General features: G+C 35.0%; 1 protein-coding gene across 1 annotated transcript in view; it reads left to right on the forward strand.

Annotated features, from left to right (window-relative positions):
• Positions 1 to 21,496, forward strand: part of LOC134280407 (cilia- and flagella-associated protein 54-like) — a 45,332-nt gene that overhangs the window by 14,494 nt on the left and 9,342 nt on the right. The window contains exons 25-52 of the mRNA XM_062762809.1: positions 990 to 1,132; positions 1,557 to 1,704; positions 3,263 to 3,418; positions 3,521 to 3,643; positions 3,941 to 4,265; positions 4,602 to 4,694; positions 4,949 to 5,075; positions 6,877 to 6,928; positions 9,003 to 9,107; positions 9,298 to 9,389; positions 9,555 to 9,796; positions 10,271 to 10,378; positions 12,078 to 12,268; positions 12,599 to 12,823; positions 13,766 to 13,995; positions 14,519 to 14,769; positions 15,001 to 15,153; positions 15,474 to 15,659; positions 16,025 to 16,112; positions 16,310 to 16,483; positions 16,735 to 16,801; positions 17,010 to 17,210; positions 17,905 to 18,168; positions 18,426 to 18,577; positions 18,855 to 19,009; positions 19,317 to 19,490; positions 19,839 to 20,019; positions 20,629 to 20,655. Of these exons, the coding sequence (XP_062618793.1) occupies positions 990 to 1,132; positions 1,557 to 1,704; positions 3,263 to 3,418; positions 3,521 to 3,643; positions 3,941 to 4,265; positions 4,602 to 4,694; positions 4,949 to 5,075; positions 6,877 to 6,928; positions 9,003 to 9,107; positions 9,298 to 9,389; positions 9,555 to 9,796; positions 10,271 to 10,378; positions 12,078 to 12,268; positions 12,599 to 12,823; positions 13,766 to 13,995; positions 14,519 to 14,769; positions 15,001 to 15,153; positions 15,474 to 15,659; positions 16,025 to 16,112; positions 16,310 to 16,483; positions 16,735 to 16,801; positions 17,010 to 17,210; positions 17,905 to 18,168; positions 18,426 to 18,577; positions 18,855 to 19,009; positions 19,317 to 19,490; positions 19,839 to 20,019; positions 20,629 to 20,655 (4,433 nt within the window). The remainder of the gene's footprint in view (positions 1 to 989; positions 1,133 to 1,556; positions 1,705 to 3,262; positions 3,419 to 3,520; positions 3,644 to 3,940; positions 4,266 to 4,601; positions 4,695 to 4,948; positions 5,076 to 6,876; positions 6,929 to 9,002; positions 9,108 to 9,297; positions 9,390 to 9,554; positions 9,797 to 10,270; positions 10,379 to 12,077; positions 12,269 to 12,598; positions 12,824 to 13,765; positions 13,996 to 14,518; positions 14,770 to 15,000; positions 15,154 to 15,473; positions 15,660 to 16,024; positions 16,113 to 16,309; positions 16,484 to 16,734; positions 16,802 to 17,009; positions 17,211 to 17,904; positions 18,169 to 18,425; positions 18,578 to 18,854; positions 19,010 to 19,316; positions 19,491 to 19,838; positions 20,020 to 20,628; positions 20,656 to 21,496) is intronic.

Below are 21,496 nucleotides of genomic sequence, written 5' to 3' on the forward strand. Positions count from 1 at the left end.
CTATTTCATCTGTCTCTTCCTCTATCTTCTGTCTGAGGTCTTTTTCTTTCACAATGATTTCTGTATTGTGGATACTTGGAAGGGAGGGGGTCTGACCCTCCTCGGGGGGAAAGTACTGGTCACTGTGTAATTAAAAAATTCAAAATTACTAAAAAAAAATTCAACAGTTAATTAATTTAAAACTTCATAAAACTAAAAATTAAATGAATAGATGTCTTAATATTTTTTAATGCAATAGAATCTCAGCGTTATACAAAATTTTATAATTACCTACTCAGGAAATTTTAGAAAAACTGTATAATATCTAGAAGATAAATTTTTAAAACTTAAAGAACATTCTTACCTCTCAAGCATTGTTGAGAACTTGGACCCTTAGCCTTCGCTATTCTCTGTTTTAATTCTGGTAGAGGAACTTCTTAGCAATGACCTAAGATTAAGGACAGCCCAAACACCTACTGCACACGGATTAATTCCTCAGTGTGTTACTAGGTTTACCTGGGATCTGACTCAGGGACAGGGTCATGCATTACTCAGATTATAGTCATAAAGATTTCAGCAGTAAATCCCTCTTTTGGAAAAGATTAATTAGGTTTTTAAAGTACTAAATATAGGATTAAAATATGTTAAATCACTAAAAGGAATTATAATAACTAATGCAGAGTATTAATGTTTTGTATTTTTGGCAGCAGAACTTGAACAAAATTGGTGCATAAGGTTAAATAAATACATGAAATAATCAAGACATCCCCCCCCCCCCACTACCCAGAACCACCATATCCAACTTTATACATATGCTATTTTGACCACTACCAAGCATTGATAATTAACATTTCAAAGATTGAACAAAAAAAATCACCATTTGAAATTCAAGGATACAAATTAATTGAATCAACTAAAGCACAAAAAATAATTATCATACAATAAATTTTACAATATATCCATCATTATAAAATTCTAATCTGTTATTTTTGGCTCATTTGTTTTTGTAGATAGCCTACCAGGTTGGTTGCTATGACATTGCACGACAGGCTTGTGACGTCCTCTGGGGTCACTTCATTGCTAAACCTCCAGCCCCCCAAACTGTGACCTTCACCTCTAAATCAGAGGGACCTTCCAAGGTCACATTGATGAAGTAAGCATCACCAAGTGTGAATGTGAAAAAAAAGATTCTTGAATACATGTACATTAATCAATTATTAATGTATAAGCCCTGGAGATTTATAAACTCGTGGATGAATTGTAGAAAAGGATTTAAAAGTTAGGCCTAAGAAACAAAAATAATACATAGTGGCTATGATATCTTCTGTAAATGCATTTCAAGGTCCCAATGACCTATTTTTGACATATATATTATATAAATACAATCATGTACAGTTTAAACTTAATTATAATGAAGTCACTTGGACCTATGAAATTACTGAGCTATGTCAATAATTTATAATATCCATATAAGGATTAGTTAAATTTATACAGCTGGGGATCCATGATAACTTTGCTTTATTTATGCATTTGCAATATCCGTGTTCATACTAAACGAGTTTAACTGTATATTGCAGACTAAACCAGAAGGTGGTATGTGTTTCGTCCCCCGTTCTGTTGAGACAGTTCCTGACCAGTATCTTTATCAGTGTAGACATGAGTGTTAAGGAAGGAGAACTCTTCTGTGATGTCATCAATGATAAAGGACCACTCCTTCCTGGACAGGTATAATGTCAAGAGTTATCTCCCTTTACCACAGTCAACCTTCAGTGCAATTATAACCTGCTAAGTTCAGAATACAACTTCAGAAGTTTATCATATTGACAAATGCAATAACTAGAGCTTGAATATATATTGATTCAAAAATGATTTGGAAGTCTTAATCTTATAAAGTATTTTTGTTCCCCGCTTTCGCGAAAGCGAGGGGACATTAAATCTCATTCGTCTGTCCATCTGTCCCTCTCTCCGTCTGTCTGTCCGTCAGTCTGTCAGTCTGTCCGTCTGTCACAAAAACTTTAACCTTGCCCATAACTTTTGATTTAGTGGAGCCATGACTTTCATATTTCACATGTGTATTCCTTGTGACAAGACCTTTCTTTGGGTACCACCAAATTTGACCTTTTGACCTTGACCTTGGAGTTTGACCCAGTTTTACACAAAAATTCCAAACTTTTACTTTGGCCATAACTTTTGAATGGTAGGTACTAGGACTTTTATATTTCACATATGTATTGTTTGTAGCAAGACCTTTCATTGGATACCAACAACCTTGACCTTTTCACCTTGACCTTGGAGATTTATGTACTTATAAAAAAACTTTAACTTTGACGAAAACTTTTATATGGTAAGGGTTAAGGATTTCATTCTTCATGTATGTAATCCTTTAGAAAAGAACTTTCATTAGATACCAAGAACTTTGGTCCTTTGACCTTGACCTTGGAGTTTGACCTTCTTTTTAAAAACTATAACCTTGGTTACAACTTTTGAACGGTGGATACTATAGGACTTTCATATTTCACATATGTATTCTTTGTGGCAAGACCTTTCATAGGATACCAACAATTTTGACTTTTGACCTTGACCTTGGAGATTTATGTACTTATGAAAAAACTTTAACCTTGACCAAAACTTTGGAATGGTAGGGGCTAGGGCTTTCGTACTTCACATATGTAATCCTTGTGAGAAGACCTTTCATCAAATACCAAGAACTTTGATCCTTTGGCCTTGACCTTGGAGTCTGACCTACTTTTCAAAAACTTTGACCTTGGCCACAACTTTGGAACAGTAGATACTAGGACTTTCATATTTCACATATGCATTCTTTTTGGCAAGACCTTTCATTTGATACCATTGGCCTTGACCTTTTGACCTTGACCTTGGACATTTTTTTGTACTAATAAAAAACTTAAACCTTGACTATAACTTTTGAATGGTAAGGGCTAGGGCTTTCATACTTCAAATATGTAATCCTTATGAGAAGACTTTACATTGGATACCAAGAACTTTAACCCTTTGACCTTGACCTTGGGTTCAGTGATGATTTCTAAATAAATGACATATGATAGGGTGTTCATATTACACGCAATACGTCATAAAAAATGACATCTCACCCACAATGGCACTGAAAGCGGGGGACCACAATTCCTTGAATTTGCTTGTCTTTGAATATTTCAATCTGGATGTCTTTGAAAGTTTTTCTCTATGCAATCAAGTTCAAGAAAAATGAATTTTGCCTGTTTTTCTGTATACTGAACATTCAGTAATGCATGATTTCCTCCTTCAGATGAAACGGCTGAGTGAGTGTGAGAAGATGTTGGTGGCGCTGGAGTTGGCGGGGTGGCTGAACGAGGCTAATTTGGCCCTCCAGGCGGTGGTCCAGTGTTACGGACTGTTGGCACCACTCATCTTCTACAAGATCCCATCTCTGGCGGTGGTGCAGGTCATTATCAAAACGCTTGCTGTTTTATTACTGTAGCTGATAATCTGCGTGTTAGAACATTAAACCTTAAAATCTTATTTTATTTCTCTGTTTATTAAATAGGTATTACAGAGATGCCATGTTGTGCTACAAGAAATTCCTGCTGGTCTGAGACAGAAGAGACAGCAGAGCATTGCAGACAGTCTCCATCACATGACAGCCTGTATAACCTACAGTATGGCTAAGGTAGGGACTCCTATAGTAAAAATCTGCCTCCTTTCTCCAACAGCAGGCTTGGTTTAGACATGTTGGCTATAAAATGTTTTGCTGTTTTGTCATTTTTCAAATTTTGTCTTTTGTATCTAGGTATAAAAGAATTCATCCCATTTCTGAACAATTGTTCCTCTCTCTGTTTTTGTTGAACAGAAGAAAGCAGTCAAGTACTGTATTATCAAAGAAGAGTCTAGTCTGTCAAGTAAAGAATGGTCTTGTGTTAATTGTTTCAGATGGGTTTAACATTTTGACTTGCTTATGTATTTTTAGGTTTTGAGGTCATGGGGTCACAAGCAGCTAGCCAACAACATAAACGAGGCAGGGCGCCGTCTGCTCGCTCTAGAAGGAGAGGATCCCAAGGACAAAAAACACAAAGAGAAGGAGCAGACGGACATGACAGAGAAGGGGGCCCTCTCAGGGGGAGAAACGTCCGCTGACGAGAAAACTGACATGTCTGACTCACTGCCCCTGCATGCACTGAAGAGGAAGAGGGCCAAGAAAGCAGGGGCGGGAGCCAGTAAAGAGGAAGCTGAGGGACCAGTCAACGAGGAACTGAAGGCCTTAGAAGCTCACATGCTCAGCCTCTCCAAACAAGGTGTGTTCAGTACCAAATCTGATGTCTTGTTACTTTAACAGCTTCCTTCAGTTATCAAAGCGTCATTTCAATAGTTTTGACTCCATATTATGTTAACATTTTGTAATATGATTGCAAACCATTGAAGCACAGACCTCTCTTTAAATTCTGATCAAGACTACAAAAAAACGCAGAGGGACCCACTAAAATTATATTTTCCTATTTTATTCACTTCTGATATAAAAAAGAGATTCACCACTTGTTGAATTCAATAACAATTAAAGACCATTCAACAAAGATTCTCTCATGTCCTTACTACAGCTTTTGAAATAATTTTTCTCTGCACTTTGTTTATAGCCCAGTATGAGCATGAGCTGTCAGGATTTGAGGACCCTAGTATTCTCCATGCATACATAGCTTACCTGCCTAGTAAACTGGCCTATAGGGAGGGTAAGTAAACTAAATATTGAAGCCTGCATTGCTTACCTGCCAATAGAAAAAAATACTTAATATCATTTGAAAGTAGGTGTTTTTATGATTAGTTTGGACAGTTAAGTCTTTTGACATATATATTCCAGAACTTTTGATGTATAGGTGTTCAAAATTTCAAATATTCTATCATTTTCATTTTTTGTTGAAACACATAATTATGACTTTATGATATATTCCATTGAATATTTTTTCGTAATTTTTGTCTGTTTCAGTGGTGAAGTTTAAGCGTCGCCATCGCTATCTGGAGTTCTTTGTCCAGGTTGCTCAGAAAGCCCTCACAGAAGGAATGGCCAACCAAGTGATGGACTGGTGTGACGACACATCGACATGGCTCGCTAAGTAAGTAGATCCTTGTTATACTGTAAACGTATCACATTTGGCTGTGTATTCTTTTTAGCGGCTTTGGCGGATCGCAGCAACCGCTAAATCAAGTACATAGCTAAATGTCTTGCATGTATACACATAATTAAGAATATGAAGAAATGCGCTAAATCAAATCTACTCTGACTTATTCAAAAGTCAATATTCGCCAAATATCGTACACGCTAAATACCGTATAAGTAGAATTTTTAGCGAGGATTTAATTTTGGCACTATTAGCGAGGGTACCAACATCGCTAAAATTGAATATCGCTAAAAATTGATTGCGTTTTATTTGAAATAGCTTCTTTAAGTGCATTTTAGAATCGCTAAAATAACATATCGCTAAAAATAAATTACCAGTTTTTAAGGACAAATCGCTAAATTTGTGTCTCGCTAAAATTTCCACTTATATGGTATAATACATTTACAGTATCTCATCAATCATTAATAAAGATGTGGATTTTACACAGTACAGCCTCTTCAGAAAATTATATATATACAATTCTGTGTGATAGCTGGGTACAACCTTTTTTGAAAAAAATTGAATTTTTAAACACATAAGAGGGATATACTATAATAATATTCAAAATTTGTGTGTTCATACATGTATATGAAAAACATATATGTATATTTTTATAATGCACTATATCCAAACTTCCTCTGTAGTATTTTACACTATATCCTGTATCCAAACTTCCTCTGTTATTTTGCACTATATGCTGTATCCTAACACTTCCTCTGTTATTTTACATATAAATTATTAAACTTTTTTATTTTGCACTATAAAGAGATCCTAACACTTCCTCTGTTATTTTGCACTATATCCTGTATCCTAACACTTCCTCTGTTATTTTGCACTATATCCTGTATCCTAACAAGCATATCCAATATAACACTTCCTCTGTTAACACTATATCCTGTATCCTAACACTTCCTCTGTTATTTTCACTATATAATGTATCTTTCAGGAGAAATGATCCTAACACTTCCTCTGTTATTTTGCACTCTATCCTGTATCCTAACACTTCCTCTGTTATTTTGCACTATATCCTGTATCCTAACACTTCCTCTGTTATTTTGCACTATATCCTGTATCCTAACACTTCCTCTGTTATTTTGCACTATATCCTGTATCCTAACACTTCCTCTGTTATTTTGCACTATATCCTGTATCCTAACTCTTCCTCTGATATTTTACACTCTATCCTGTATCCTAACACTTCCTCTGTTATTTTGATATTTATTAACACTTCCTCTGTTAAACTATATCCTGCTATCTACTGTCCCTACATTATATAATATTTTGCATTAAAAATGTATCCTAACACTTCCTCTGTTATTTTGCACTATATGTATTAAACTTCCTCTGTTATTTTACACTATATCCTGTATTAACTTCCTCTGTTATTTTGCACTATATGTATCCTAACACTTCCTCTGTTATTTTGCACTATATCCTGTATCCTAAGACTTCCTCTGCTTATTTTACCACTCTATCCTGTATCCTAACACTTCCTCTGTATATTTTAATTAATTTGGCATGTATTAACACTTCCTCATAATTTATTTTACACTATATAAAAAATCCTAACAGTATTTTTTTTTATTAAGATCATTGTGATTTTTTTTCATTTAAAATACAGTCAAATAATTATTTATATTAATTGTGCTAAAATTAAAACTTCCTCTGTTATTTTGCACTATATCCTGTATCCTAACTTCCTCTGATATTTTACCCTATTTAGTTTAACAAGATGTATCCTAATTCTGTATTTTAGAGAATTTAAACTTCCTCTGTTAGCAAATATCCTGTATCCTAACACTTCCTCTGTTATTTTACACAATATCCTGTATCCTTTTCTGTTATTTTGCAATATTTGTATCCTAACTCTTCCTTGATATTTTGCACTATATGTGAACTCTTCCCTGTTATTTTACACTATATCCTGTATCCTAACTCTTCCTCTGTTATTTTACACTCTATCCTGTATCCTAACACTTCCTCTGTTATTTTACACTCTATCCTGTATCCTAACACTTCCTCTGATATTTTACACTATATCCTGTATCCTAACACTTCCTCTGTTATTTTACACTCTATCCTGTATCCTAACACTTCCTCTGTTATTTTACACTATATCCTGTATCCTAACTCTTCCTCTGATATTTTACACTATATCCTGTATCCTAACTCTTCCTCTGTTATTTTACACTATATCCTGTATAACTTTTCTGTTATTTTAGCCAAATTGTTCCAAACTTTTGGTATGGTGTATCCTAACACTTCCTATTTTATTTTGACATATTTTGATGCTATGTTTGTTTCTGTATCCTAACACTTCCTCTGTTATTTTGCACTATATAATGTATCCTAACACTTCCTCTGTTTTTTTGCACTATATCCTGTATCCTAACTCTTCCTCTGATATTTTACACTATATCCTGTATCCTAACACTTCCTCTGTTATTTTGCACTATATCCTGTATCCTAACACTTCCTCTGTTATTTTGCACTATATCCTGTATCCTAACACTTCCTCTGTTATTTTGCACTATATCATGTATCCTAACACTTCCTCTGTTATTTTGCAATATATCCTGTATCCTAACACTTCCTCTGATATTTTACACTATATCCTGTATCCTAACACTTCCTCTGTTATTTTGCACTATGTATCCTAAATGTTATTTTACACTATATAATGTATCCTAACACTTCCTCTGATATTTTGCATATTGTATCCCAACACTTCCTCTGTTATTTTGCACTCTATCCTGTATCCTAAAGTTATTTTGCACTATATAATGTATCCTAACACTTCCTCTGATATATTTTTTGTTATTTTGTTATTTTACACTATATCCTGTTTACTTCCTTTTATTTTCTATATAATGTAAACACTTCCTCTGAATATTTTGCATTTTTAACTCTTCCTCTGATATTTTACACTATATCCTGTATCCTAACACTTCCTCTGTTATTTTGCACTATATCCTGTATCCTAACACTTCCTCTGTTATTTTACACTCTATCCTGTATCCTAACTCTTCCTCTGATATTTTACACTCTATCCTGTATCCTAACACTTCCTCTGTTATTTTGCACTATATCCTGTATCCTAACTCTTCCTCTGTTATTTTACACTATATAATGTATCCTAACTCTTCCTCTGATATTTTGCACTTATAAGATTAATGAAAACCTGTATCCTAACTCTTCCTCTGATATTTTGCACTATATCCTATATCCTTACTCTTCCTCTGTTATTTTACACTCTATCCTGTATCCTAACACTTCCTCTGTTATTTACACTAAAAGCTTCACTATTATTTTAGATATACATCCTAACACTTCCTCTGTTATTTTGTATCTTTCCAAACTGCTTCCTATGTAAAATAAATACAATTTTACATATCCTTATTTACACTTCCTCTGTTATTTTGCACTATATCCTGTATCCTAACTCCTCTCTGATATTTTACACTATATCCTGTATCCTAACTCTTCCTCTGATATTTTACACTATATCCTGTATCCTAACTCTTCCTCTGTTATTTTACACTCTATCCTGTATCCTAACACTTCCTCTGTTATTTTGCACTATATAATGTATCCTAACACTTCCTCTGTTATTTTGCACTATATCCTGTATCCTAACACTTCCTCTGTTATTTTGCACTATATCCTGTATCCTAACACTTCCTCTGTTATTTTGCACTATATCCTGTATCCTAACACTTCCTCTGTTATTTTGCACTATATCCTGTATCCTAACACTTCCTCTGTTATTTTACACTCTATCCTGTATCCTAACACTTCCTCTGATATTTTGCACTATATCCTGTATCCTAACTCTTCTTCTGATATTTTACACTATGTAATGTATCCTAACTTTTCCTGCAGGCTATAGAGACCTTCACCACCTACTTCCCAGACATGTTCAGACAGTGGCACAGAAAGAGGAAACTCAGGAAGATGACAGTGGATGAGATGCCATGGAGATGTCAGGTAAAAAGGGGCGGGGTGACGTTTTATATTTGGATGTCAGATAAAATGGGTAGGGATATTTGTTAATAAGCAGGGTGGGGCCATTTCACTAAGTGACAAAACTAAATAATTGATAAACAGTATTTGATTATCAATTATTCCTTACATGGACCATGTGTTATAAAAGAGAATCTGTTGCTTTAATTTTCAGTTGGTGTTGCTGCAAGGAATGAGTCATTTCTCAGCTTTTCTACAGAGACTGGAGACAAGAGATAAAGTACTGGGTACTGCTAATATGTACAGGTAAAGTCTGCACACCTATATCATAAAATTCTTTTGTTAAATATTAAATTACAATGCTTACACATGAATACAATAATTGTTACATGTATTCTACAATATAGAGTAATTGCAATTATTGTATCCTACTTACATGTTGCTAAATAAATTCTTTGCAAACATTTTTAGAACCAACTTTTTGGATGAGGAATGGTTTGGTTTTGAGACAGCTGGTACCCTTGTGGTTGGCTGGGAAGGGGGACCAGCTAAGCCCGTTGAGCCGCGAGGCAGGAAGAGGCTGGATGAAGATGAGGACAGAGAGCTGGCTCGTTTACAGGCTTCACGCTTGGATGCACTCGACTTAGCAGAACACGAGAGTCGTCCACGGACCACTGCTACTGGTATAGAGATAGCAGCTGCCCTAGCTACAGGTAATGGTCTTTGATATAAAGCATTAGTTTGGATTATATTAGCATGATAAGCCACAGATTTTAATAAGACTTTGTTACAGGAACATTGGAATCTGTTCATGAAGTTTAAGACAGCATGTCAGATCTCTCATTCAAACATGTGATGATAGTTATAATGTAATGTCATGAGACAATTCTAAGATCTTGTAATTTTTGGAGTCTTTAATAACTTTTAATGTTTTTGTGGATTTGTATAAAATTTAACAACTTTATAATTCACATGCATGTCTATGTCGGCATCTTGATTGTTGTAGTCTGTGGTGATTCTTGTGTTTGTCAATAATCAGATTAATTTTTTTGCATGAAGATTTCAGAATCCTTTAAAAATTTATAAAGAGTACCACATTGACAGAAATTTCACCACTGTTATAAACCACGTTTTCTGTTAAGTGCATGTTTACTTTCATTTTGCATGCTTCATGTGCTCACTTCTAGGAGAGGTCCCTGAACATCTGAAGGAAACTGAATCTCCCGATTTGGCTGGTTCTCAGTCCCAGACTGAGACAACACAGGGTACCAGTACAGAGGGTACCACTAAAGAGGGTACATATATCTGGTGGCGGTCGCCCGATCATCGCCACACTCGGGCAGCCTTTTATAAATACTTCTGTCCTGCATTTGGTGGCTTGTCTTCCTCTTAGCTTAACATGTAGTCCAATTATATTGGGGTTTTGGTCTTATGATTTCATTTAATTTTTTTGTTTATTAGACGTGTCTCAATTCTGAGAGTCTTAGTAAATGGAGATATTTATAATTATCATCACTAAGCATTACATTTAGTATAGAGTAGAATTTCTTATAAGGGCCCACATCGAAATGTGCTGACCCATTACATTCACTGTGTCTGTCTAACAGTCTGACTATCTATATCTGCATACTCCATGCAGTGTGATAGCTTTACTGAAGTACCTCTTTAACAAAAAAGACTTCATATTTACTGCAGTTTGGGGACTGTTAGGGGAAGATAAATAGGAATTAAAGTTTTGAAAGTCACTAAGGTTAAGGTTAATGCAAAATATAATTACCATGACCATTTCACAAATATGTGGTGCAAATTAAAGTTCATATATATATCTTTAAGAAAAACTTTTAATATATCATTGGAGGACTATAGATTTTGGGGTCACTTGGACAAAGTTCAAAGTCAATATTGTTTTCATGATCAGTGATGATGCAATTACTTGGATATGCTGTGACCAACAAATTTCTGATTAGCTACATAAGCTGAGAATGCCTGGAAAATCATTAGTATGTAAAATTTGGATTCATATGGTCAAAGGTCAAGGTGAAAGTTTTTGTTAATTTAGCCATTGTGCATAAACTTTTATGGCAGAATTTGTCTCTTTACTAGATTGATAAAACAATTAGAACAAAACTTGAATTAATATAAATGTGGTTTTCAATCAAGTTAAAATCAAATTACTGATTGGTCTGAACTTAAAGGTCAAGGTCAATTAAAAGAAAAGTTTATTCATATAAGCAAACCCAGGAGCCATGTATTTATTTCTATTTTAAATTTTCTATTTTAAAAGTTGGTCACTTTTTTTTGAAGAAATCCTTTTGCAGCACACATTTTTATTACCTACTATAAGACAGGACTTCTATCATTGTACTTGCCTATGTTTCCCCTTTGTGCTTCAGTTGATATACATACTTATATGTTATTATTTTTGTCTACATGTTTCACAAAATATTTTGTCAGATGATTTGCATGCATGCTTATGGGCCTTGCACCTCAATGAAATCTGTGTAAATCTTCTTTTTTTCTCATTATATAAATTTTTTGAATTATTTTTCCTGCACATGTACAAGTATACCATGCATGCATTTTATTTCCAGGGTGATGTTTTTTTTATTTCAAGCACTTCAGCATTTATCCCCACACAACCTTTTTTTCTGCCACAAACAAAATTATTTATTTTTTCATCATTGTGACTATGACGTTTTTACGTTTAAACTGTATTAGCTATTAGTGTTTTCATAAAGACAGACAGACAAACAAACAACATTTTAATGTATTTTGCTAAATTGTGGTTAAATAATGAAAAGTCTTTTCAATAAGCTTGACATTTGAAATGTAAAATTAAGATTTTAATTAAAATCGTTTAAGACAGTACAGATAAAAAATCTAACTGTCATATAAACTGGTATTCGTCTAATTATAATGTATCATTATAATTATGATTTTCCTTACTGCAATTTAAAGTACTTCCTCTGTAACAAGTTTTCCCATTTTCTACAGGCAGTGCTCCCCCTCCTATGTTTTTCTGCCCCCCAGAACAGGAGGACACCCCCAGGACGTACCGCTCAGAGGCCAGCAATGCCCCCGCAGTCCCTAAACAGACCCAGAAGGAGATAGACAACGTCATTATATCTACCAAGGAAATCACTGAATCCCTCACCAAAACTTTCGCTCACTTCAAAAAGGCTGTGGTAAGTTTCAGATATTTTAATTTCATTGCCATTTTACTTTAGAAAAAAGTGGTGTTTTTTGTACTTTGGTTTTACATTTTAAGAAAAAGATCGAACATCTTTAGGTAAAAAAGAGCCTTAGAGTAAGATTAAAAAAATGAAAACAGTGAGGAGATTAGGAGCTATCTTTACTTCTTATCAATTTGCAAATTTACTGATATTTTCATTTTTCCCTGATACCTGTCAAAAATGTTTATTTCCTCAAATAATATTATATCTTAATGGTTTGTTCTAATTTTCTAGTCAATCATTTAGTTTCTTGAACATTGAGTTATCTCTCCTTGTTTCTAGATCTTGGCTCATAGAGGGCAGCACTGGACCTTGCTCCAGGACTCGTGCCGGACCATGTGGAACTGTGCCCACACTGCCCTGTTACGGGCGATCGGACAGGAGGACGGACTACTGACCGTGGACAATCTGAGATCTATTGTGTGGTTCCCTGTCTATACTGCTGCTGACTGTATACTGGACATGCTGGTACATTTACAGACCGATCTAGAGAAACATGCTGATAAGGTAATTAGCCCTTTTATGGTAACTGAGGTAGTACTTATTTGCAGTAATTGCTCTACATTCAGATAATAAAATGATGTATTTGTAACAATTGCTTTCATGTGATTTTTCGTTGCAAAGAGCAGTACCGCAGTTATCATGAAACAGTCTATACAACAGCTTCATTTGCTTCTTGTAATGTATATAAAAATATACGCCTTCAAAGTGAAAAAATTGTTGGAGACTCCAGACCTGTTTACTCTCACGATTTCGCCGTATTTTATACGGATTTTTAGTCTAAAATACGTCTCACGTTTTGCTATTATAAAAATACGGAAATCGTAAATACGTGTCTTTCGGAATTTAGTAGTTATATTTTGTTATAATATGTCTACGTTTCACGCTTTTTAATCGCTAAAGATAGAAAGATTTCAAACACATAAGAGAAGTTGGTTTGCCAAAACGCTAAAATGACAACTACCATGTTGTTAAGGCAAAAAAAAATTAATTTTTTGGTTCTCAGGCCCTCCCTCATCTCTTCCAAGGGTGCCTCATTGACCCTTTTTATTGCTAAATCAATAAAATTTAAACACCAAATCACCTCCCTCATCATTTTTTGAGGTTTTGTACAATGTAAAAAGCTGCCTCATTATGTTTTGGGGGCAATAAAAAAGAAAAAAAAATGCCTCCCTCCCTCATCATATTTCTTGAAAAAAGGCCTGTGAACCAAGTAATAAACTTTGCATGGCCTAAACCATGTTTTTGTAATCAGAAAATCAGTTGTTCTCTATTATTAATTTATGTAAAATCGATGGAAAGTGAAATCTTACTGGCAAATGCCAAATCTCACGGACAGATCTAATCAAGAATACTGAGAGACAACGATATGGGTAAACAGGTCTGAGACTCAATTTTCATTAATTTTATCCTTTTCTTACTTTAATTTCTCTTTTTTTCAACTTGAAGGCTAAGAGTAAGAATCGTAAGCTGGGGGACCTGTTTGAGACCTGGACAGGGGACATCACTCAGGAGAAGGGCGGGGCCAGTCTGAAGTTTGAGGCCCCCCTAGACGACGCCAGTGTGTGTGACATCCGATTTATCAGTCGATTTGTACTGAGGGTACTGGAGATGTTGTTCTATGAGCAGAAGTGGGAGAAGTTGGTAGACATAGCCATGCGCTTCAGTGGACTGACCAAGTGAGTTGTTTAATTTTTGTTTAAAAACACTTACGTAATATTCATAATTTAGACCTGCATTAGTAATAATCTGTGGTCCACAACTTTGCAGAAAAATTCAGAATTTCATTTTACCAAATAAAATTACGAAGCTATGCAATCTGGTCAAACTAACTTTACAGATTTCTTGTCTTTGAATCTTGTCTCTGAGTCACTAAGTAATTGGTGTAATGTTTTGGTGTTACATGTAAATCATTATGTTCATATGAATTAGACCACATGCTTTTACCACTTTTGAGTATCACTTTCTCTCTTTCTTGTCTTTCAATGACCCATTATATTGTATCACTGTCTATTTCTCTACTTTCAGTGACCGTTATGCTGTATCTCTTTCTCTACTTTCAGTGACCGTTATGCTGTATCTCTTTCTCTACTTTCAGTGACCGTTATGCTGTATCTCTGTCTTTCAGTGAATGATCTCTTTCCTACTTTCAGTGACCGTTATTGTATCTACTTTCAGTCGTTATATCTCTTTCCTTTTCAGTGACCGTTATGCTGAGCAGGTCATCCCGATCCTTGTCCAGGCCCAGAGACAGATTGTGTCCCTCCTGGAGGATCTGGGGGGAGAGGAACCACCCCAGAAACACTACCGTCAGTTGATGCAGAGGCTGGGTGGTGTCATCACCTCTAAGGACTATCTCCACACCCAGCTGACCTTGGTCATTGACCCCAATAACCTCCCCAAAATCCCTCCAGGGGCAGCCATTGACCCACTTGGACATGGAATATATTCAAGTATGTACATGCATATGTATATTGTAAGATTGCAAGATTGTTATCAATTTAAAGCCTTTAAGTCAGGCCATTTTTTAAACCTTAATAATTAATCATCAGAAGTGTTCATTAAATTGACTGAATAACACAGTTTCATCCTGCACATGTGAGTGACAGGCTTTGTGTAATGAAATAAAGATGTTTTTTACAGAGCTAAGAATACAGGTACAATGATATTGTATCTCTTTGTAGTTAAGGACGGTCAGACCTCGGTCTCTGTACCCCTTGACGTGCCCCTCAGTCTACAGACATTACGGGAGGTCCTGGACAAGTCGCAGTACACCTGTAGGGCCCTACATCACAGCCGAAAACTCCTTATACTCTACCTAGCAGGACAGCAGAATGGTAGGTCTAATAGCATTGTGAAAGGCCATTTGTAAACTTGTGCAGCCACTGTACACACTGGATATTTTGGCTGGGTGTTATTTTTGCCCTTTCAACCTTGCAAACAATTTCACCCTGTTTTAAATTCTTCATTCATAGTTTTGTTTTATTTTTATATTTTTTTTTTTTTTTTTTTTTTTTTTTTTTTTTTTTTTGTGGGGGTGTCTTATTTCATTTTTTTTTTACCAAAATGCAAATAATTAGACTTTTATCTCACTTTTTTTTAAAATTGAATTTCCTTTATCTATTAAGGTACAACTAATGTTATTTTTTTGCTGTAGTTGGAGATGGGTTCCTGAGTCGCCAAGTGTCTCGGGTAGAATTTGTCCCCACCACCGCGAAGCCCCAGCCCACCATGCCACCGGACATCAGTCGAGAGGAATTTATGGACATGAACGACGTACTGACCACATGTATGCCCAGGTCCCAGCTAGGAACGGTCATCTCGTCATATGAAAAGACAATAGGTAGATATGGATTTGTTGTAATATCAGCTCAACGCGTGAGATACATGAATGTGACAAATGCATGTACATAATATAAAGAATAAACTGGACAAATTGAGGTAAAATTACAAATTAGGCAAACAAAGATTAAAAATATAAAATTTATCATAATTAATTCTAGATATTTCTTATTCTATACTAAATTTAAATATTGATACAAATCAGTGAGGCTCTCTTAGCTATTTTATACAGTAATGAGAAATCTATAGTACCGGTATACTTGTCCAATTTTGGCTGTAGATTGATGTGTAATGCCTTTCTCTTTATAGCTCTATTAAAAGTTAACTTTTGCTATCATCTGATATCAGCATTTTCTGTTTCTGTAGCTATGCTGCTGGCCAAGAACCAGAGAAGTCAAGCAGCACAGGCCATGCATGAATTAGGAAATCTGCAGTACCATGCCTCTAACATCAGGTAATTGTCATTTCACATTAAAATATAAATTCATGTAACTTTAATTTTAAATCTTGCAGTTACTTTTTCCCTCATAACCTCTTGTTTGTCTTATCTTTGACACAGTGAAGTTACTATTATCAAATCATTTTTTTTAATTTACATTCATGACTACTAACCCCTCCAGAAATAGATATAATTTTTTTCTCTGTTTACAGAGGGGCATACCGCTGGTGGGCTGAGTCCCTGGACCACACCCTTAACACGACGGATGCCCTCCACACCTGGCGGGGGATGATGAAGGACAGCACTGACATCAGCTCTGATCTCCTCAAGAGATGTGGACTGTGGGGGTGTCTGCTAGGGGGCGTGCTGGCCTCCAACATTGCACAGTAAGTCAGGGGGTGTACTAGCTTCCAATATCGCACAGTAAGTTAGGGGAGTGTTAGTTCCAATATTATTGCAAAGTAAATCAGGGGTGTGCTGGCCTCCAATATAGCACAGTAAGACTAACTGCTCACATTTGTACAAAATAGAGTTCAGCTAGCTTATCAGGTTGATAGACATAAGATAATAGATCAAAATATGTGTGGTATATGTTTTTTAGAGTGTGTCCCTCTTAAATCTTTTATTTCAAATTTAGGTACATCTTAACCTCTGACCTTGGACTTAGAATGGAATGCTGCTTCCTGTCTGGCTATTTCTTCAAGGTAACAAATATTAATGAAATTGAATACCAAAGCATAATAAAAATTAATAAGCATAATAAAAAAACATTGTGTCTTTTTACATTTTGAAAACTTGCATTTACTAAAAATTACGATAATTTTAGATTTTTTTCTTGGAGTGCCCAGGTTTATTGTTTCACAGATATTGATCAGCAGCCTTGATTAATAATTAAATTACATTTGTTAACAGGCCCTGTTCCGTACGTCTCTGCCCCACCCCCGGGCTGACAGAGACTATGCCCTGTATGAGGTAGGGGAGGGGTGTGAGGTCACTAACCTTGTCCCTGGGTTGGACCTGCTGTCTGAGAAGTTCCGGTGTGACGGAAGACAACTGATCGCCGCAATCCGCTGGGTCACGGAAGAGCTGGCCAGAGGGAAACATAACCTATTTGTAAGTGTAAACTTAAAAATCAATATTATCAATTGTTTTTGCTTACCCATATTTAACATTTATCTTAATGTATATTTAATTTTATAAAATCTGTTTTTCATTGAAATAAGACAAATTGTTTCTTTGCAAATAAGAGTAATTTATTCAAAATAGTTGTTTATATGTTGTAAAACAAAAATATTTTCTCAAGTGGTGTAAATTTTATTGTGTTCCTATTTTATATTTATATTTATTCTTATTTTTGTTATATATTAAACCCCAAATGTTAAATAAAAAAGAAAAATAGGCAGGTTATGATTTTGGGGGGCGATATTTCGATATTTCTTCAGTAATAACGATATGCGTACATTTTATTGTTTATATTTATATCTGTTTATAATAATCATTTAAACTTTAAGTTCAATAAAAGGATTTTTTTTGATAAAAATGATGCGAATGTATTTATACGCTTTTAAAAGAGGCTTTAACAGCTTATGATAAAGAAATAGTTAGGACATGCCGACTGTAGAAAAGCAGGTGATCAAATGGATGGGTGTTTTCTTAAGAAATAAAGGAGAAAATATTCAGCAGATGTAATTATTATTGCATAAAGATTGTAGGCCAAAAAGAACAACTCTCATGAAATGTGAAATAATATATAATTATTCAATATTGTAAAGTTCAGTACAAAGGCAGTTTTCTTTCTTCTATGTAGGTCCTGCCCCTACTAACTCTGAACCAGTACCTGACAACCTTTGTCTGCCGTGACCTTCAGAGGTCAGTGGATGGACGAATACTCAAAGTCAGAGTGCTCACTGACCTGCGACTGTTTAACGAGGCCTTCATCACACTTCAGCGACTTCTTCATGGAGAGCGACTTCCTCAGATCGGAGACAGTCATTTCAGACAAGTGGAATCTAAGATGAGCTCACTCAAGTTCAACACATCCAAACCTATTACAGAACCTGTCAATCTGAGGGTAAAGTTTTCTATGAAATGTAGACTTAAGTTTGAAATGCACTGATACCTGAAAATATTTTTAGACTCATTTAGCTGCAAAAACATTGAGGTGGATTTGTGAGATTTTGACTTAAGTTAATAAAAAAAATTGCTCAATATGTTCTGCTTATTGGGAATTTAGAATAACAAAGTGCCGGACACTTATTTTTCTATGTGTGAGTTCTGGAAATGGTCCTAATATTAAGCTACATTCTGACTTTGTTTGTCTGTCTGTAGGTTCTGGAGATGGTCCTAGATAAGAGGCTGTCCTCCAGTCTGGCCACCCTGTACGGGCCCCACATGACTTGTCATCTGTCCTTGGTACAGGCCCACCTGTTTGTGTCCCTGGCGGACACCATACCAGTCATCCCAAGGATGGAGGATGTCATGTAAGTCTGCAGTTAGCTATAGCTGCCTCCTTTTTGTCGACAATCCTTTATCTAATAAGCTTTTTTATCGAACAAACTTTGAATGATTTTTTCTTGTTTTTGTGGAAAAAAATATGAAGTTGTAAAAAAAAAGAAATTGAGTAATACATGTAAACTGAAATTGAATTCATTTTGTTAAATTGGACTTATGAAGGAAAATGTTTTCTCTTCAGTATATAAGTTGCTAAAATCTAAATACTTCATGGTCACTGTAATAGATTTATGTTTTTTTCTGCAGTTTGACAGATGGACAGAAGGACCTTAAGCCTTTCACTATCAGTACTATCTCCCGTGGGGGACTGGGCTCTAAAGGATTCAAATTGTCCAGCAGCAGCAGTGGAGGGGCACGGAAATCTACGAGGTCATCAATGGACATGAGGAAAGATGATGGAGGTAAGGAACAAGAAAAATTACCAACTTATTCAGAGAGCTGTCACAAGTCTTAGATAAAGAACAGAAATGTTCCTGGAATTGTGATTGGTTTGTAGCATTGCTCAGAACTTAGTCCCAATCATTGTTTTCAACTGAAATTGAATTATTTTCATTTAGAGAAATTAGAAAATTTTTGAAAAGGGGGAAAGGAAAGATACATTTGCATTTAAAATTTACACCTTTTAAAATCGGAAAAACTATGAAATCATTGATTTTTTTCTCCATTGTGGGTGAAAACTTTATATTATTGACCTTTGACCTTTTTCAGGAGGAGATGAGGATGAGGAAGAACATCACAGTGGTCATGCTACTCGACGCTTCACCCAGAGTAAGAAACCCCTGACCCTGGAGCTGATTAAGGGGACACTACTGACCATGGCTGATCAGATGGTGACCACTATTGCTGAGGTTATTCTGGAGAATGCAGAACACGACAAATCTGGTTTGTAATAGGACTCCTTGATCATCAGACAAAAAGAATGATTTGGAATTGTTTGTATTGTTTCATCTAACAAAGAGATCTTTTCAAAGTGATCAACAGTTGGTTTGCTTTGATTAATTTAAGGTGTATTATGCTAGTTAACCCCCCCCCCCTCCCGTTCATTAGCTTCTTTTTGGGGTTGGTAGGGTAGGGTGTTATCAGTCAGACATAAGTAAAAGTTATAATTTAAGTGGAAACTGTAAATCAACTTTGTCTTTAATATCACACTTTATTATAACTAGTAAAATTAATAACTGTAATGACAGCTTAGTTACATGCTTATCATATACATAAATCCTCCATCACTAGGTCTGGAATCTCTGCCAGCAGCGGAACTAGAGTTGGTCGTCCTGTGTAAACTACAGCAGGCCGTGATCTCCCGACAGAAACAACACGCACCGATGGCTGCTAGGATCATTTTGTCTGCCCTCAAACTCCTCAAAAACTCCCAGCTGTTTAAACCCAAGAAAGAGGCTCCAATTACAAAGAGGTGGGTTAACTTTTCTTTTCTTTTCAGCTGGTATATGTTAAATTCCATGAAGTCATTGTCTAAGAATGGAATATCAGTCATTTGCATATACAGTAAAACTTGTCTAATTCGATACCATGGGTTTTAAATAAATTGGTGGGATTGAATTTACCATTAAAGGGACTTAAAATACCGTATACCTGGTAATTGAAAATTTTACCGAGACGCAAGTTTAGTGATTTGTCTTTAAAATTTGGCATTTTATTTTAAGCAAAATGTAATTTTAGAGATTTTAAAAAGCTCACTGAAGAAGCTGTTACAAATTAAGTGCAAATAGTTTTTAGCGATATTCATTTTTAGCGACCTCGGCACCCTCGCTAATAATGCCAAAATTAAATCCTCGCTAAAAATTCTGCTTATATGGTATAAACCATGTTAGACAAGATTTCGGATAACGCGATTTTCAGATTAGAAAAGTTTAACTGTACCAGGATTTCTAAACAAATTAGAATGACATCTTGGCAGTTTTAAGTCAAATATGTATTGGAGTTCTATGTTATATATCATTTAATCCATTAAATTAATTGACATCTATGATTAATTATTTTACTAATTATTGTTGACTTACAGAGAAGATCCTTTTGAATTATCGGAGAGGTAAAATAGATGTAGTATATAACACAAACAGTAATTTTCTATTCCATCAATTTCTTGTTGCTTTTTATTTCTACAGAATTTAAAGTTATTAGGCCCAACAACCAAAGATTTTATTTTACAATTGTTTGCATTTTTTATTTATCAAAAAGATGCAATGCTTGTTTTATTCATGATTGTTTATTTTGCTGAATGAAATGTTATTTTCTCTTTTTCATAAGATTTTTTTTTCTTTAGTCACTTAATATATGCTTTCTGAATCAATGAAAACTAAGAAAAAATAAGGAGAAATATCTAATATGGTCAGTCAGCTGATTTATGAACAAATTTCTTATGCCATTATGTTTTCTTAATTTTTATTGGTATCACAGAAAAAAAGCTTTTATACAGTCACAGATGTACACAGAGGCCATCTTGTAGTAGATATTCACATGAGAGATATACAATTCAAAGCTTTCACCACTGTAGATATGACATATTAGTTGCACTCTTGCAATATTCTCTGATATGTTCATCTTTAATCTTAGAGTCTTAGCTCAATGAAATATTACAGTAAGAGGAAACTTGTAACATTAACCTGTCCTGGCAAGTCTTTAATTTCTGTTATACTTATTTTGTGGGAAATATAAAAAAAATCTTATCATTCTAAAATTTGTATGGGAGATCTGTATTTTGTGGATATACTCAACCTTTGGGGAACAAACTCAGTCCTGTACCTGTTGCACATACATGTATGTAATTACAGTACTTTAAATTAAATTTTATTCCTTTACAGTACTGGCCATATATGTTATCCTTAGTGTCCCTATATTTAATTTCAAAATAGGTATCACAGTGAATTTGA

This window comes from Saccostrea cucullata, unplaced genomic scaffold, assembly GCF_032062105.1.
Source record: "Saccostrea cucullata isolate Sc308-1 unplaced genomic scaffold, CSIRO_AGI_Scuc_v1 ctg637, whole genome shotgun sequence".
Lineage (NCBI taxonomy): Eukaryota > Metazoa > Mollusca > Bivalvia > Ostreida > Ostreidae > Saccostrea > Saccostrea cuccullata.